The sequence below is a fragment of the Onychostoma macrolepis genome, chromosome 05 (assembly GCF_012432095.1).
Source record: "Onychostoma macrolepis isolate SWU-2019 chromosome 05, ASM1243209v1, whole genome shotgun sequence".
Classification (NCBI taxonomy): Eukaryota; Metazoa; Chordata; class Actinopteri; order Cypriniformes; family Cyprinidae; genus Onychostoma; species Onychostoma macrolepis.
In genome coordinates, this window is record NC_081159.1 from 37,812,319 (window position 1) to 37,830,828 (window position 18,510).

Consider the following 18,510-nt stretch of genomic DNA (forward strand, 5'->3'; position numbering starts at 1 on the left):
TAAAATGTTACAGGATTAAAGATCAGGGCAAAAATGAATAATAATGGCCTTAATTAGCAAAGACCGTTTTCTCATACTTTTTATGGAACCTCGTTTCCGCCATGGGAGAAAAACAAACATTTTTTCTCGCAATTCTAAGTTTATAGCTCACTTTTTTTTCTTTTTTTTTATCAGAATTGCATGATATAAACTCACAATTCTGAGAAAAAAGTGAAAGTTGTGAGATGTAAAGTCTCAATTAAAAACTGATTTGTGAAATATAAACTCAGAATTTTGAGGAAAAAGTCAGAATTCTGAGGTTTTTTCTCAAAAATGACCAATTCAGCTTTTTTCTCTCTGAATTTTGAGTTGGCATCTCAATTCTGTGATTTGAGGGAAAAAGTCTGAATTGGTTCCACGCTTCGTGCCAAGAATGATTCGTGTCATTTTCAGTAAAAATGTTTTCCCATAGCTATGTTGAAATATTAAGCTCTGAAGCCAATATAAATGTTTAAAAAAAAAAAAAAGTCAAGAAAAAATTAAGATGGCACTCACTCAAATGTGAAATGATGAAATACCACAGCATTGGTTCAGGACATTTTTCTAGTAAGTGCAGGGCATTTTTGAGGAAAAAGTACATTTTAATATCAGAAAAAGCTTAATTTAGGTATAATTCTTTGTGTAACACATGCAAATTGGCTGCATCTGTCTAATGATATTCCAATGGAAAAACACCAACTTTCTGTTGTAACAGTTGTTATGCTAATGAAAGTTGAGTTTGCGGTTTATTTCATCAGTAGCAAGTCATGAAGACACACTTGCGTTTCATGAGAAAGTGCCTGAGGTTAATGAGTCAGAGTTTGAAGAAAGTGCTGCTGAAAGGTCAAATTCAGAGTGAAATGCTGTTGGATATGAGCATTCCTCCATGTTGAGTAACATGCTGATCTTTTGTCTGCTGTGTGTTATCAGAGTTCCTGTCTTGATTTGTCCCATATGTTTGGTAACTATACAGATCTATCCTGACTGTCTGTCTGCAGTGACACTCACTGTAGCTCTCGTCCGGTGCTCGGGTGTCACAGATCGTGAAATGCATTCAGTCTGTAATCAGTCACCGCTCTAGAGGGTCACATTGTGGGTTATTTGAGAGCTCACACATCTTTTGTGTGTGTGAGACTGAAGGACAAATGGGAAGCAGAACTTTTCTATTAGTTGTACCACTGCAGAGCTTTATTGAGTTGAGGCAATTTGATGCATGAAATGAGTGAAGAGCAGGCGCTTCCCCTGAATAGAGTCACTGTAAAAATCTCCACCTAATTCTACTCAACTTGCCGGTACATTTTAAGTAGCAAATTGGCTGTACAAGTCATTCAACTCATTGTTTGAAATCTTGTCAATTTAACATTTCAAAGACAAGACACTACAGGTAACATTTGATACATTTTTATGACACATTAAAGAGGGATATTTTTTTTATCACAGTATAAATCAGAAAATGTTAACTATAGACAGAAAGAAAAAACACATGCACATTGTTTTTAGGAACAAAATGTTGTATAAATAAGTGTGCTTGATATATGAACAAACCCCTCAGTAAAAGCCTTCTGAATACAGATATGAATAAAACTCTAAATTTTGGTGTAAGTGCTGCTGAAGCGGAGAAACAAACTTTTGAATTGATATGGATATTGGAAATGAAATCTACAGACACATGTAGATAAAGTGCAATAAAATAAACGCACTGTAAAAAGTGATGTTGACTTGACTTAAAAAACTTGAGGAAACCCGTTGCCTTAAAATCAAGTAAATAATAATTTAAAAAAAAAAAAAAAGTTAAGTGAACTTGACAATTCACTTAACTTATTTTTTTTTAATTATAATTTACTTAAAAATTTTAAGGCAACGGGTTTCCTCAATTTTTTTAAGTTAAGTCAACTTATCACTTTTTACAGTGCACTTAAATGTGTATTTTGGATGTTTTCTTAAAAGTTACAGTAGTGAAGCAACACTTTATGAAATGCCAAATAGCCCAAAATCTCAAAATTGACAGATGCATGAAAATGTTTTTGCCTGTAGTGTCTCGCCTTAAAAATGAAGTTGAAATTGGTTAAATGATTTTGATGAGTTAAAGTAAATAGATTATATTGAGTGTATGCATAATTTTTTACTATGTGCAGAACTTATAAGCATCTGTTTAGATGGATTAAAACAGTGTTGAGTTCTCGAACTTATTGATTTCTCAGCATGATTTACCATTTGAGGTTCTGAATGTTGTCGTGACTCTGTCTCTTCCAGTGGCAGAGAAGCCGGAGATGGCGGTTATGCCGGTGTCGCTGGAGAACCGCTCGTGTGTGCTGATCCGCAGGGATCTGGTGGCTCTGCCCGCCAGTCTCATCAGTCAGATCGGCTACCGATGCCATCCCAAACTTTACACCGAGGGAGACCCCGGAGAGAAACTGGAACTGGTGGCAGGTTGGTGAAATCGCTCAGTCTCAACCCTATGTGAAAGTTAACAAAAATGAGACTTCATCACTCAAACATTTAAGTTCATTGTAAAGCATTATCCAATGTAGAATATCATAATGGATGGTTTTGCCCTTTGTTACTTGTAAAGTCCTTGCAATGCAAGTCTAAAAGGCAGAAATGTTAAAAATGTTTGTTCAAAAACGTTCATTCAAAACCATCGCTGAAAGTATAACTCCTGATCATTACATCTTTTAACTTGTGTGATGGAAAATAAATTGGTTTATAGGATTTACTTTGAAACACTATTTCAAAGTAAATTATAGTAAATTTCAAAATAATTACAAACCTGAATTACAACCTGAAGCAGAAGATCATCCACCTAGAAAACTGTAGTCCCACTGCTTAAAGATTGACACACTTTACCGCGGAATGAATGAAATCTATGTAATGTATCAACAAAAAGTCACATTTTCTTGAGGTTATACCATTTTACAACCAAAATGAACCTTGCTATTTCATAAAAACGTCAAATTACCTCGCATTTTTCAGAGACTTGCAGGCTGTCAGACTAGTGGGCAGAAAACATCCAAAAATACACATTTATTACCATTTTAAATTGCAATTTCAATCCATATCTTTTTTTTTTCTCTCTTACATACACCAAATGTTAGTTTTATTCCTATCTATACTATGAAGGTTTTTTTTTTTTTACTGAGAGGTTTGTTCATAAATCATTCACACTGATTTATACAACATTTTACTCCTAAAAACATAGTAAAAATGTATTTGTTATTTTCAGATTTATGGAGTGATAAAAAGAGAAATCCAAAATCCCCCCTGGAAAAACTTTAATACATGACGACAAAATCAAACAAGAATTATTAATATGGCTTTATATAATGTTCAGATTTATGTGCTGGAAATGTGTGCTCATTAATGCATATTGTGTCACAGATGTTGTTCATGCACTGGAGCTGATTACTGTCACATTTCTCTTGTGTTGTTCAGGCACAGGTGTGTTCATGACCAGAGGTCAGCTGATGAACTGTCATCTGTGTGCTGGTGTCAAACACAAGGTGCTGCTGCGCAGGCTCCTCGCCACCTTCTTTGACAGGTGTGTGACGTCACATCAAATCACTGCTGGGTGTAACGGTACATGCATTCATACGTCTCGTTCGCTTTGACATGCATGTGTACTGAACGAATGCAGCGTTTTAACCACTGCACATGGATGGGACGATACAGTCTATGTCGCTATACTTTGATGTTGTGAACGCATCTGAAAAGTAATGAAGGACTCACAGCCGCTGTTAGGAAACCGCATGATCCAAGTTGTAATCATAAGCTTACAGTTTAAAGCTGTTTGTTCTCCTGTCAGATGCATGTGCTCTGACAGTAAATGAGTCTCTGTTAAACCAAAGCCGCTTTAAGGCAAGCTTCCAAAGTTAGCAAAAAAGTGTAAGGGAAGGAGACCAGAGGCTGGTGTTTGAATGGATTTCACTACGCTCAATAAACTGCTTTTGTGGAAAAACAGCTTATCATTTAATGAATCGACAGCCTAATGTTTGGACTGAGCTATTTTTAGAGTTTACTCTGGGGGAAAAAAAATGCTCTCTTATAATAGATGCCACATACAATTTTATGGCAAGTAGGATGCAGTTTACAGCACTTCTCATTCATTTTTCCAGAAATTCAGTGATGTTAAAGCTGTAATGTGATTTGTTCTCAAGGCACACATGATCTAAGTCGACCTTTACACTTTCTCCAAAGAAAGACTATGGCATCTCCCAATAATAAGACAGTCTCTGGTTAAACTTCACAGATTGTAATGGAGGAGCAGTTTCTCATGCATGAGCTTCAAACAGATGGAGCACAATAGAATGGAAGCTGACTGAAATATGCATTTTTCTCAAATATATTCCATCCAAAACTGGAGGAACTTTGAATATTTTCCCTCATTTACCGCGGCACCTTAAACTGCAGTATGAAGAGTGTGTTGCAGGCTTGCAGCAGTAACAACAGACTTTCTATTCACACAGACACAGACATAGTTTGTTCAGAAAAATAGTCTCATAAAAAAAAATTTAAAAAGCACATTTATGTTGTATTTTTCCCCTTGCTGCACCGAAAACGTACCGAACCATGACTTCAAAAACGAGTTATGTACCAAACCGTCATATTGTGTAGCGTTACACCCCTCCAGTTATGTGCAGTGCAGTTAAGATATTGAGTGCTTAGGTCTCATGGCTTTGCTTTCCACTGCACCCTCTGCTGGCTGCTTGTTCAACCTGTAGGAACACGTTAGCAAACAGCTGTGGGACGGGGATCCGATCGTCAACCAGCGACCCCAGCAGAAAACCACTGGACAGTCGAGTCCTGAACGCTGTCAAACGTATGTTACGCTCTATATATCATCAGTAATGTTCAAATCAACATTCATTACTCTGCCCTGCATCACATCAGCTGAATGAAATCCAATACTTGTTTCTTAGTAATAAAAATAGTGTCTGTTTTGGTGAAGCATGTCACACTCTTTACTAAATATAATGCATTTCTTAGCATTTTTGCTTTTGACAGCCATTAGTAAAGTGAAGAAGTCTTATATTATCTGTAATCAGCAGAAAAACACCACAAACACATGATTCCTGTCTTCCTCTGAACTAGATTACAACTCTTAGTTCAATTCTCAGCCCATTTTCACATGTATGACATTATTTGATGCCTAATCCTGATTTCAAGGTCAGAATTATGGAAACTGACAGAAGAGGCAAACGTGAGCCAGATGTTTTCTGCTTTTACTGCATCCAAACAGACACAGAAAATCACAGATTTTGTTAAAAAGCTTATAAATTTGTATCTATAAGTTTCTTTGACATTCAGTGGAGTATTTTAACATTTTCCACTCCTCTGCAGTTTGTAAGTTAAATGAATACTACTTTTTGTCATGTCAAAACTTCTGACATTTGTCATTTAAAGTTATTAAAGCTGTTACATATAGTACCAGTCAACAGTTAAATTTTTGATGTTTTTTAAAGAATTCTCTTCTGCTCACCAAGACTGCATTTATTTGATCCAAAGTAGTACAATTTTCAAATATGTTTAAAATAACTGTTTAATATATTTTAAAATGTAATTTATTCCTGTTATTTCAAAGCTGAATTTTTAGCATCTTTACTCCAGTCACATGATCCTTTAGAAATCATTCTTAATATTCTGATTTGCTGCTCAAAAACTATTATTATTATTTTGTGGAAAACAGCTGAGTAGGTTTTTTTTTTTTTTTTTTTTTTTCCTGTCTTTATCATCATTTTTGATCCATTTAAAGCATCCTTGCTAAATAAAAATTCCCCAAAAAATTGAAATTATACCGACTCCAAGCTTTTGAATGGTATAGTGTATAATGTTACAAAAGCTATTTATTTCACATAAATGCTGATCGTTGGATCTTTCTATTAATCAAAGAATCCTGAAAAACTCAACTGTTTTAAATATTAATAATAATAATTGTTTCTTGAACAACAAATCGGCATATTAGAATGATTTCTGAAGGATCATGTAACACTTACATTTTAAAATATATTCAAATAGAAAACATTTCACAATATTACTACTTTTGTTGTATTTTGGATCAAATAAATGCAGGCTTGGTGAGTAGAAGAGAATTCTTTAAAAAACATAGTTCAAAAACTTTTGACTAGAAGTGTATATATAATTTGAGAAAAATTCTCTATTATTTTGTGAAAAGGCTGTACATGATTTTATTGATATTTTTGAACAGCATTATCAAATTAGGTAATACGAGCCATGTTTGCAACTCAGCAAAAAACTTCTCAAGATGCAGGGCTGTGTAATCATGCAGTACATGAATTCATCATTAACTGTTAATTGCACACCATTCATGCAGCTTTAGATTTGTTCTCATTCAGGCTCTTATAATGCACTCTTTTTTCTAGTTTACTGTCAGAACTTCGCACCCAACTTTAAGGAAAGCGAGATGAACGTCATCGCCGCTGACATGTGCACCAACGCGCGGCGCGTGCGGAAGCGCTGGCTTCCCAAGATCCAGTCCATGCTTCCGGATGGGATGGAGGTTTACCAGGGCTCATCGGTGGCAGCGGCGTCAGTCTGGGCATCGGTGGCCTCCCGGTGGGTGTTCAGCTGCCCTTTGAGACAGACTTTAAAAACCTGCTTCCCTCGGGCCTGAGCCTCTACGCTGAGCGCAAGGAAGCCGCGAGAACTCATTTACCACTGGATGGCGACGGCCCTGATCTCCCACGGGATGGAGGCGAGGAGGAGACGCAGGCTGAGGAGGACGAGGAGGAAGAGGCCCAGACTGACAGCGCGGATGGGACGTTGGGGGCGGGGCCTGTCAAACCTGGAGCTGAGGGTGGGGCCACTGTGGCCACACCCCCTGAGAGGCAGCAGGAGGAGGAGTTTGTGGACGGCCTGAGAATAAATGGGCAGTGAGACTGGAGAAAACAGCCTTCAGTTCATATCCACCATGTGAATAAATGCTGAAGGGAGGAATCAAACACACACAGGCATCACTCATGAGGAACCCGCAACCTTATTCATGTGCGTTTTGACTTTCCTCAAACACTGGATTTGGCAGCATTTTCATCATGTGCTCCAGAGAGCAGAAGTCGTGGGAGGAAATCATGCCAGTGGCATGGTTGCTGACCTTCATTGTGAAACATTATTACATTTACAATTATATTACGTTCGTTCTTGAGATCACTTTACCATAAATACTGCAGCAAATCTCACTAAAACATGACCAGATCACTTTACACCCCAAAATCAAGAGGAAAAAAATAAGGTTGAAGCTTTTACAAGAAGCTATAACATTTATATCAGTGTGAGCTGTGTTTACACGCATCCAAAAAATCAGTTTATAATAAGATTGATAGCTAAATCGGATTGATTTCTGTCAAAACAAAAGCGGTGTAGACCTGAAATAATTCAATCAACAAGATGAAATTAAGTATGACATACTTAAAAGAGACTTATTTTCTTAATTAGATTCAGTAATAGCATGCGTAACATGCACAGTTTACTTATGTTTTACTTCATATGACTTAGACTGAATATTTACTAAATATTTGCTAAAAATGTAAAAAATAAAAACGTTCTTCTGACAAAAATAGCAGATTACTTTTTACATATGTCATCTTGTGAATTGGTTCACAATGTTTAGGGCTCATACTATAAGCGGAACAGAATCTGAAACCAGATTGGATTCGTTATGGGTGATGAAAATTAGTGCATGTAAATATAGCTGTGCCATTATTTGTGTGACAGTTAAGCCCCATTATAATATTTATATTAATCTAAAATAATAATATATGAATAAATGCACAAATAAATTAACATAAAACAAAACAGAATATATAATAGTTACACATTAATTCCAAATTGTTTGAGTAATATATTAGAATCATCCATTAATGCAGTGATTTTTAGGGTTTTTTTAATAATGAGAATTTGAGATCAATTATTTTAATTTGCAACCATAATGGTCCCAAACGTATTTTTGTGCAATCTGGGCATGTTTTTTGTGAGATTCATTTACTATCTAGAGAAATGGCTGCGTTTAATAATGGCTGCATTTGAAGCTGAAATAATGCATTTCATAAGCGTTAAGTGACATTTCATGTTCGGTTTTTAGTGCGGTATATCTGACGGCTTGTTTAGAACAGTTCCATCATCTTCACACGTTTGACTGAGTGATCATCCCTTTAGAAGAGTGATGCCTGCGTGTGTTTGACCTGATCTGAACGCTGACATACAGACAGATCCTCGCGCTCACATGACCAGGCGACACACGGATGGTGTCAGACATTTCACCGATCTTTCGAAAAACAAACGCACGCTGACGCTGCTAGAATGAGCGCTCACTTCCACTGCTTGCATGCCAGATCAGATACAAATTTACAGCCTCGATTATAATCTGCATCCCGAAAAACAAACAAAACTGCTACTGTTTATGTAAGGACTGTTTGTCGGACAGCAAGTGATGATTTTTCCTGAAAGAAATAGTCAACAGGTCGGGTTTCACGGTGTGTTGCTGTCTGGAATTGAAGCGGTGGGGTTTTTCTGTACTGTAAACTGTTTGATGAATCTAGCTGGCTTCATTACATTTGCACTTGACGAGTTTAAGGAGGTGATGGAGAGCAGGTGCGTGGTTCGACTGCAGCTGCTGAAGACTGTTTGTGAGCGATGTCCGTGTCTCTGAGTGATTCTGTTCACTCTTCATGTATGTTTTGCTTTATGTGCGAAGCGTGTTTCTGTTCCTTGTATGTTTCTGACACATGCACTAGTCTAGAAGACGATAACAAAACAAACCCTCCCCATGCTTCAGCGTCTTAAAGATGACACAAATTGGATTTGTTTACTCAAAAACGAGTGTTTTGCCCAACATGTACAGTCATTTTTTTTTCACACTATGGGTGATGAACACACCCACATACACCCCAAAATCATCTCAAAATGATCTCTGGCCATATGAAGTTCAAGTGGGGTTGGAATACACTTGATATTTGTGTTTTCTTCATGAGAAATATCATTTCTTTGATTTTGGGGAGGAATATGAATGTTCTTTTTGAGATTAATGACAAACATGTAATTATCTCTGAAGCTTTAAGAGCGTTGTGTATTTGTCATGCTTTTAATACTGTAGTTATCAGAATCTCCAGGTATGTTGATTTTTTTTTTTTTTTTTTTCAGAAATTCATCTTCAATCGTGATGTTAAGATCTACTGATTTGATGCTCAAGGGTTTTATTTTGCACTGTCGGTTGTTAAAGTGCCTCATCGGTGCCGTTGATTGACAGCTGTCATGATTCTGATCGACACTAGATGACAAAGACTAAACTAAGGACATATTTGAGCTTTTCTGTGAGAATCTTGAAGATTTGGTGTCTCTTTCTTGTGGAGAGTTCAAAACTTCATCTTCACCCGCTTCTTCGATTTTATTATTAGTAGCCTGAGCATTTTATTCAAGCTTGAGTCAGTCAGAAAGATGCCGTCTCATATCTTAATGAGGAGGAATAATGGCCTTGATTTTGTTGAGGTTGAAAAACTTGTGCCTTATTGTGACTACTGATACCATCATAACTCTTCAGTTCAGAATGTTTTACGAAATAATGATTGTTTTGGATCATTTTTGAAGACAATGTGGGAAATTATGCAAAAATCACAGCTGTTGGTTTGTCAACAGCTCAACACACCTGAAGATTCTGAACAGAACTGACAAGATGGCTCGTATGGTATGATTAATGCTGTTCGATTTCATATATATATATATATATATATATATATATATATATATATGTATATATATATATATGTATATGTATATGTAGTCTGTGACTATTTAGAGCGATAGCAATACGTTTCTAAAGGTAGAAATAGTCGGCTGGCTGCCACTAAAATGTGCTGGAACTAACATATGATCACTAAGGCCAGTCTTACACTAGTATTTTTACGCACGTTTTTTTTCTCAAGATACTTAATTATTTACCCAGAAGCCCCCGTATCTGTATGCCAAACTCCAAGTATCCTGTCTCCATCTTCCAGCTTTATTTTTGAAGCAAAGTGGCTCTGAATTCATGCACTAGATAATGTGGATCCTTTACCAACTTGTAGAGCGTGAAGCTGTTTGTTGCAGCTGTTGAAATGTATGTAATGTGCTAATTTATAGATTTCTGTTGGTACAGTAGCGTAGAAGCTCCTTCAGTAAGGCTGAGCTTTTCCGAATATCAGCACTAATGCTCAGCTCTGAGGTTTTGCTCTGCGTGTGAGAATGAGACGAGTGTTTGTGAAGGAACATCTGTGATGTTCAACGCTGTGCATGATGAATCTGAGAGAAGCAGATTAAGAAATGCAAACTCTGTCAAACAGAACATATTAATAACATTAGTAATGTATTCACAGATTGCAGTGGTCCAGAATTTCATCATTTGGCTCTTGCCACATTACAAATAACGGCCAATGAATGTAACAAAAACGGCTGTTTCCAGGTGTTCATCCTATCAGAAGAATGCATATGCTAAAGAAAGTGCAATGCTAATGTCTCGGCCCTTCATTTTCTTTATGCAAATGATCGTCTCTTGTTTTATTCTTTTGATTTTGGAGTGAAAACACCCCGAGGATTCAGCACAGTGTTTTAGCGTAATTGCATATTCCTCTGTCGGGATGCTGTGCAGCCGAATGACTTTGTTTAATTATTCAAATTAATATGCGCATTAATGATCTGCCTATAACTGCATGCTGTTTCTCCACAGATCGATCCGATGAGCAGTTCTCGTGGGACTCGTTTCCCGTCTGCACTACTTACGCGTGTGTTTCTCCTTGTAGTATATAACGGCAGCACTTTAACGTTTGTGTGAAGGTTGGTGGAATTGACTGGGAGCCGGTAAACCTCGAGCTCCGAGCGCCGACAATCAGAGGAAGAAGGTGTTTGAGGATCTTTGACTCAAACATTGAAGTACTAATGATAGCTGAGCTTTGCCTATAGCGTAGCATCGCCACGATGCGCTTCCATGCAAGTTCCTTACGAAAGTTTATAATGAACCATTAAACTGCTTTTTTATTCAAATAAGAAACAATTATGTCTACTGCAACATGTCATTGTCATTGTCACAAATAAAATCTCTTTCATTCCCAGTGTCTTTGGTGTTCAAGTGTGACGCTACTGCTAGCAAAAGAGTTATCTAAACAAATATTTTTCCCAGCATGCACTGCGGCTTGTCAGTTGCTAGTTGAGTTTCTTTTCTTTTTTTTAATGGTGTAGTGTACCCTGTGTGAGCAAAGTCTGTATAAGTTTTAGTCCAATGCAACAGCATTAAGGGAGGGAGGAGGGAGGGGGGAGGGGGGAGGAAGTCGTGGCCCTAATGGTTAGGGAGTCGTGGCCCTAATGGTTAGGGAGTCGGGCTTGTAACCTGAAGGTTGCCGGTTCGATTCTCGCGAAGGTGGGGATTGTGAATGAACAGCACTCTCTCCACCTTCGATACCATGACTAAGGTGCCCTTGAGCAAGGCACTGAACCCCTAATTGCTCCCCGGGCGCTGGAGCAAGGCTGCCCACTGCTCCGGGTGTGTGTTCACTACTCACTGCTGTGTGTGTGCACTTGGATGGGTTAAATGCAGAGCACAATACGTCACTAACTTAACTTAACTTAACTTAACTGGCATTTCAGGGGAAAAGAAAATCCTCTCTGGGTCAAAATGACATAAACACAGGGTTAAATGTCCTTCTGAATAACCTTGCTTTCAAAATACATATTTCACAAAACAATCCTTTTACTCAGTTACTTTGATCATTATTATTAGTAATAGCATGTATAATGGATGCTCTTTCAGTAAACTGTTAAACCCATAATATTTCTTTTCTTTTTAATATATATATATATATATAGAACATTAATATAACCAAGCAAAAATAAATAATACATATATATATATTTATTTATTTATTTTTTTTGCTTGGTTATATTAATGTTAGAGGATAAATGTTCAATTTAATCATTTTGCAAATTCTGAATGTTTTCTGGACCATCTGAAAAACGTTAGATGAACTTCTAACCAGAGGTGGGTAGAGTACCCAAAAACTGTACTCAAGTAAAAGTAAAAGTACTTGAAGAAATATTTACTCAAGTAAAAGTAAAAGTAATAGTCTGAATAGTTACTTGAGTAAGAGTAAAAAAGTATCGGATAAAAAAACTACTCAAGTAGTTAGTTACTAGTTACTTTGGATCATATACTAAATATAGCTTATTTTTATGTAGATATATAGATATTTAGATAAAATTTATATATACATATACTGTATATATATATACACATATACATATGTGACCCTGGACCACAAAACCAGTCTTAAGTCGCTGGGGTATATTTGTAACAATAGCCAAAAATACATTGTACGGGTCAAAATTATAAATTTTTCTTTTATGCCAAAAATCATTAGGATATTAAGTAAAGATCATGTTCCATGAAGATATTTTGTACATTTCTTACCGTAAATATATTAAAATTTAATTTTTGATTAGTAATATGCATGGCTGAGAACTTCATTTGGACAACTTTAAAGGCAATTTTCTCAGTATTTTGATTATTTTATTTTTTAATTGACACTTATGACTGGTTTTGTGGTTCAGGGTCACATACATACACACACACACACACACGCACACACTGCTGTTCAAAATACGTTTAATGTTTTTTAAATGTAATTTATTTCAGTGATGCAAATCAGAATTTTTATCAGCCTGATTTATTATCAATGCTGTTCTTTTAACGTTCTATTCATAAAAGAATCCTGAACAAAATGTCACAGGTTCCAAAAATATTACGCAGCAAAACTGTTCCCGTTGAAAAAACAGCATATGCTGGTAAGGTATGTTTTGAAGCATGGGATGCTGGTTTGAGCTGATTTAAGTTTATGCTGGTCTGACCAGCTTAAGACCAGCACATGCCCAGCTAAGGACCATCTTAAACCAGCAAAGGACCAGCATAAACCAGCATCCCAGCTTCAAAACATACCTAACCACCATATATTCTGTTTTTTTTTCTTTCAACAACACTGGTAATAAATCAATATATTTTAATGATTTCTGAAGGATCATACGACTCTGAAAACTGGAGTAACAGCTGATAAAAATTCTGATTTGTATCACTGAAATAAATTAAATTAAGTATTATATAACCTCTGACGCGGAGAAGAGTGAGAACTCCTCACATGACCGCTACAGAACATCTGAACGTAACGAAACAAATGCACTTCTTCCGTCTGTTCTGCAAAATGTAAACAAATGTAGCCTTTATTTCTGCAAGCGTAAATACTGTGAAAATATCAATATTAATTGTGTCTAGGCAAAGGCATTCCTCCTGGAACTAACGCGGGTTTGGCGGGTGTTCATTTCATACTCCGTGACAGCTTATTTAATGAATAAATTATACATTGTATTTAATGTGTAAGGTACATGTACAACAAACTGTAATGGCATAGTGGTATCGTGTACTGTACTTTCAACTGACTGTTGATCCCACGACGTCTTCAACGCTCTTGATGTTACAACCGCTTCGACTCAGCGCGTGCGGCAGGGAACTGAACGAATCATTCAAACTGATTCGCGAACCGATTCACTGGTTTGCCAACTGGTCTGATCAAGCCTTCGAACAGAATTGACTCAAAGAATGAATCATTCGCGAACGGGCATCGCTCAGTGCCCAGAAAAAAAGTAGACGGCGCGTTTGGAATAAATTGAAGGATTTTTAACTTATTGCATTAAGATAAAGTAACGAGAGGTGCGTCGCCCACAGTAACGAAGTAAAAGTACCGTTTTTTCACTAAAAATGTACTTGAGTAAGAGTAAAAGTACCCATTTTTAAATATACTCTAAAAGTATTAGTTACCCAAAAAATTTACTCAAGTAAATGTAACGAAGTAAATGTAACTCGTTACTACCCACCTCTGCTTCTAACTAAATGTTTCAGCAATATTGTTTCAGAAATTATGTTTAAATAGTGTTTTTTGTACTAACGTTTTGAGAACGTTATTAACAACTAAGAAAATTGGAGCAAGCGTTCAATTAACGTGCTGGAAGAATGTTTGTTCATAACTTGAGAGAACATTGCCACAACCTTAGCCAAAATGATTTTCGGGTGTTTTTCTGTAATCAAAGAAGTAACGTTAGCCAACATTACAGTCACTTTATTAAGCTATTAAAGAACCAGTTGTTATTTGCCAGAGGACAGTAGTTTAATGTTCAAATGTGCGCCTCACATAGACCAGCTAAGAGTTTAGCACAATTTTATTAAGCATTATGCATTAAATCGGAAGGTATCCCAAATACTAGGCTATCAATGTGAATGTAGTCGGTGTTACATTCATGAGCGCTGCTGCTGTACTGCGTTTGGCCATTAGAGGCCGCTACTGTGTGACAAGATTGTGATGACACGCTTCCGCGTCAAAACATGCGTCATTTCCTGCTGAAGTTCAACGCGGGTTCTTGCTAACACGCAGAGAGTTTGAGATGAGCAGAATAAATTCATTAGTTCGCTAATAATAACTATATTAGCTACGCATTCATTTGTTGTTATACTTGACGGCGCTTGAGTGAAGCTTTGCAAAGATGGGAGACGATCCGGACTCTATTCCAGAGAGAGAGATGAAGGTGAGACACTTACCGGCTACCATGACTCTTATTATTATTATTATTATTATTATTAGTAGTAGTAGTAGTAGTAAGGTAGTGGTAGTAGTAGTAGTATTAGAATAAAGTCGTCCTGTGTCAGGTAGAGGTGATGTATGTTTATAGCGGTGTGAGTTCATGTGGCTTGTGACTGTGTTTAGTTTCTTGTTCTTATGAATTGGTGTAGTTTTACTTTTGTAAAAGTTCTAGTCCGCATTAAGTGATTAAATATGCAGGTATATTAGAACTTTATGAGCTGAACACACAAACTAATAACATAAACACATGCTGGAGGTTATTACCGTTAAGTGTCATATAAGTTATGTCTGTTAATTAACGTTACTTCATACGAGTCTCAGCTTGACAGCATAATGGAGCCAAATATAGTTTCCCATCAGATTTTCTACATGTTATTTCTTCATATTTGACTCCGTTTTGGGGTTGTTTGGGATTTTAAACAAGTCAGGTCAGCACAGGCTTCATTTAGATTTGATGTCACTCTTGCTGTGAAACGAAAGGGAAAGCTGTGAGTTTATTTTATATAAACCTGAACCTGAATCATTTTTTGTGTGTTTTCAGTACCAGTAAAACCAAAGATTTCATTTGTATTACATGTTGTGCTTATGACGTCACTGCCATCAGTACAATTAAATTTGTGTTGCTCAGGTTTTCTTCAGGGCCATAAAAAGGTCTTAAATCAGAGCAGTAAGTCTTAAATTCATGAAGTTGTGGCATTAAATGTTACATACACTGCAAAAATTAATATCTTCCTCAGTATTTTTGACTTGTCTTCTAATTCATATACCTGTCAACGGGAATAAAAACCTGTTTTCCCTTTGAATTAAAGTGACAGTTCGCCCAAAAATGAAAATTTGTTAATTTACTAAATGTTAATATACTCAGGCCATCCAAGATGTAGGAAAGTGTTTTTTTTTTTGTTGTTGTTTTTCAGTAGAACATTAAAGAAGCTTTTTAGCTGAAATCGTGGTCCTTGGTGTTTCATATAATGCAAATCAATGGCTACCGCCACTTTGAGAGTCAAAACAGCATGTCAGGCAACACAAAATTGATACCCATGACTCCTGACGATATATTGAGGTCTTGAAGTGAAACTATCGGTCTCTGCAAGAAACTCAACATTATTTACAGCAGTATTTCATGTAATCCAGAGCCTCAGGCAAATGGTCTGGAATGATCTCCGGTTCACAAACAATTCATTCTTTTGAACCGGTTATTTTTAGAGACAAGACATTTACACCACATTTACATATTGTGTTCCATTCAATTTGCTCCTTTAATTTTCTTTACTTTATTTAAAAAATGCCTTAAATTTACCTTCATAAACCTGCAGAAAGCCTGTTATTTCACAGCAGTAATAGGCACTGACATATGGATGTGCACTTCTGTGCTCCTCAGGACTTTCAGTTCCGTCAGATGAAGAAGATCCGTGTGTTCGAGTCGTCTGTGGATCTTCCTAAGCAGCGCTCCAGTCTCCTCGCCATCTCTAACAAATATGGCCTGACTTTCGCTGGCAAAGACGAGACGCTGAAAGTGTTCTGGACGAGAGATGTGATTGCAGCCGGCCGTCTGGAGGGAAACCCCAATGAAACAGGTATGAACGCTCACATGAACGCTGCTCCACTCCACTGTGACTGAGCTCAGACTCACGTGTGTTTCATGTGTGTATCATCAGTGGAGTGCTCCTGCGCTGTCACGGTGACCGTCAGTGTGGCGATGCATCACATAGCTCTGAGCAGCGATGAGCTCACGCTGTCTGTGTGCGGGACGGGGGACACCTCTGAGCTCACGCTGGACTTCTACGACGTCCGGACTTTCCTCAACAAGGTCATTCAACTCTCCTAAAACTACTTCAAATGTGATTTCATTTATTTCTTCTTCAAGCATTTCCTCGTGTTTAGTTTGTGTTTTAGATCTTGAAGTCTACATGTAGGGCCCTATGATTTCCGCGATACAGAAAACGCAGAAATCGCAGAATCCAGTCATAAAAACGGAATTTACAGTTTAGCGCGGAATGTCACGGGATTTGTCAAAGTTTGGATGAATTAATCAAAAGTAGGTCATTACACTTAAATCAAATCGCGATGTGGACTAGTATCTGTAAATATTAAGCTGCAAAAGTCTATTTAAATATGAATCCTGCATGTTCTGTGCATCTGTGTATGAATGGAGCAGACGCGGGGTTTTGTTTACTACACACACGGCATGCTTGACGTTCACGGTGATTTCAGCATCTGCGGTCTCATTGAGGACATAAATACATGAACAATAACTCCAAAACTGCTCTGAGCAGGGGCGTAGTTTGTGGGGCCGATCAAAACTAGCAAGTACAACCCCCCCAATATTTCTACCACGGTTAATGGAAACACACGAGAAGTGTGAGAAGATTTGCACGAGCCATTCCTATCACGAAGCTGATGGTAAAATATGCGACCTATTTGAATTCTATTGAGAAACTGCCACTTTAAAATGCTATGGAGGAAGTCAAACATTATCTAAAAAAGGCACAAACTAAAAAGACTGATGAAAAGAGGAGAAAACATAATCTTGCACCAGCACTAACATAATATTAAAATATTTTTAAACTACTCATGACCACCTTTACTATAATTTATCACGTTTTACTGTAGGCTTATTTATTGTGTGTATATATATAATAGATAATCTGTTAAAGGAATAGATTTTTCACTATAGATTTATATTACAAATGTGGCATGTTGTAGCTATTGTTTCTAAAGGCTGTTGTTTCTCATAACAAAAGCAATATAGATTAATAAAAAAGTCATTATTGACCTGGTTATGATTAATAGGCTAGCCTTATTATAACAAATGCTACAGTTAAGTACCATGGTACTTTTCCATAAGAGCAAGTATCAGAATCGAGAGCCAATGGGTTCTAATGATGATTGATGGAAAAACCTGGCCTTCAGATATTCCAATGATGGCATAGATTAAATCATTAAGAGCCTGATGAACTGTTAAGGAGTAAGAAATAAACAATATCAGTATAAGAAAATGTTAAGTTAGATTGACTTCCCATGATGTGTTGAATTAGAACATTCTGTCAAACTATAGCCTAAGTGTCTAAATAATATAAAATACATTATATATCCTATCTAAACAAGTAATTGTTAACTAGCCTATTACTTTATTGCAGTTACGCAATCAACCAACTTTGCATGTGTGGTGGATAACACAAAAGATAAACATTTAAACAAACAAATAAATAAACCTTAAGAGGGAGCATGACCCGGGGTCCACTTCAACCCCCCCAGTGTTCAAACCAAAATTACGCCCTTAACTCTTGAGAGTCACTTTACGAGCATTTTACCATTTCATTTGAGTAAACCTAGCGTCATATCATATACACACAGAACTTTAAAGGTACTCACGGCAACCCGTCAATATAAAACGTTTAATAAGGCTACTGTTAGAATAAATAACTGTTTGTATGCATTCAAATAATTAGACTAACACACAGATGCTAAAACACAGAATTTGGTAACAATAAAACATAAGGTGAGAAAAAAATAAAACATTTCATACAGCCCTAAACATGTCATTTTTGTTACACTTTTAATAAATTAACATTAAATTGTATAAGTTTCATGATTTAATTAATTAGGCATGCTTTTTGATTAATAAAATTTAATTTGACCATTAAAAAGGAGTCCAGAAAAATTAAAACGGGAAAGAAACGGAATCCCGAAAAATTAAAACGGAAAAAACTGAATTTAGAAAAAAATAAAACAGAATTTGGGAAAAAATAAAACGGATTTCATAGGGCTCTATACATGCATATCTGCAGTGGAATGATGTGGCATGTACTTTAATTCAAAATAAAGTCAAGTCTCA

The 18,510-nt window shown here is 36.6% G+C and overlaps 2 protein-coding genes across 2 annotated transcripts in view; both read left to right on the plus strand.

Annotated features, from left to right (window-relative positions):
* Positions 1–11,111, plus strand: part of LOC131541132 (nucleus accumbens-associated protein 2) — a 38,941-nt gene extending 27,830 nt beyond the window's left edge. The window contains 5 exon segments of the mRNA XM_058776692.1: positions 2,272–2,448; positions 3,451–3,556; positions 4,737–4,834; positions 6,396–6,536; positions 6,539–11,111. Of these exon segments, the coding sequence (XP_058632675.1) occupies positions 2,272–2,448; positions 3,451–3,556; positions 4,737–4,834; positions 6,396–6,536; positions 6,539–6,909 (893 nt within the window). The 3' untranslated portion in view covers positions 6,910–11,111.
* A 3,244-nt stretch (positions 11,112–14,355) lies between these two features.
* Positions 14,356–18,510, plus strand: part of nup214 (nucleoporin 214) — a 46,926-nt gene continuing 42,771 nt past the window's right edge. Inside the window, 3 exon segments of the mRNA XM_058774460.1 lie at positions 14,356–14,619; positions 16,054–16,249; positions 16,331–16,482. Coding sequence (XP_058630443.1) covers positions 14,578–14,619; positions 16,054–16,249; positions 16,331–16,482 — 390 coding nt within the window. The 5' untranslated portion in view covers positions 14,356–14,577.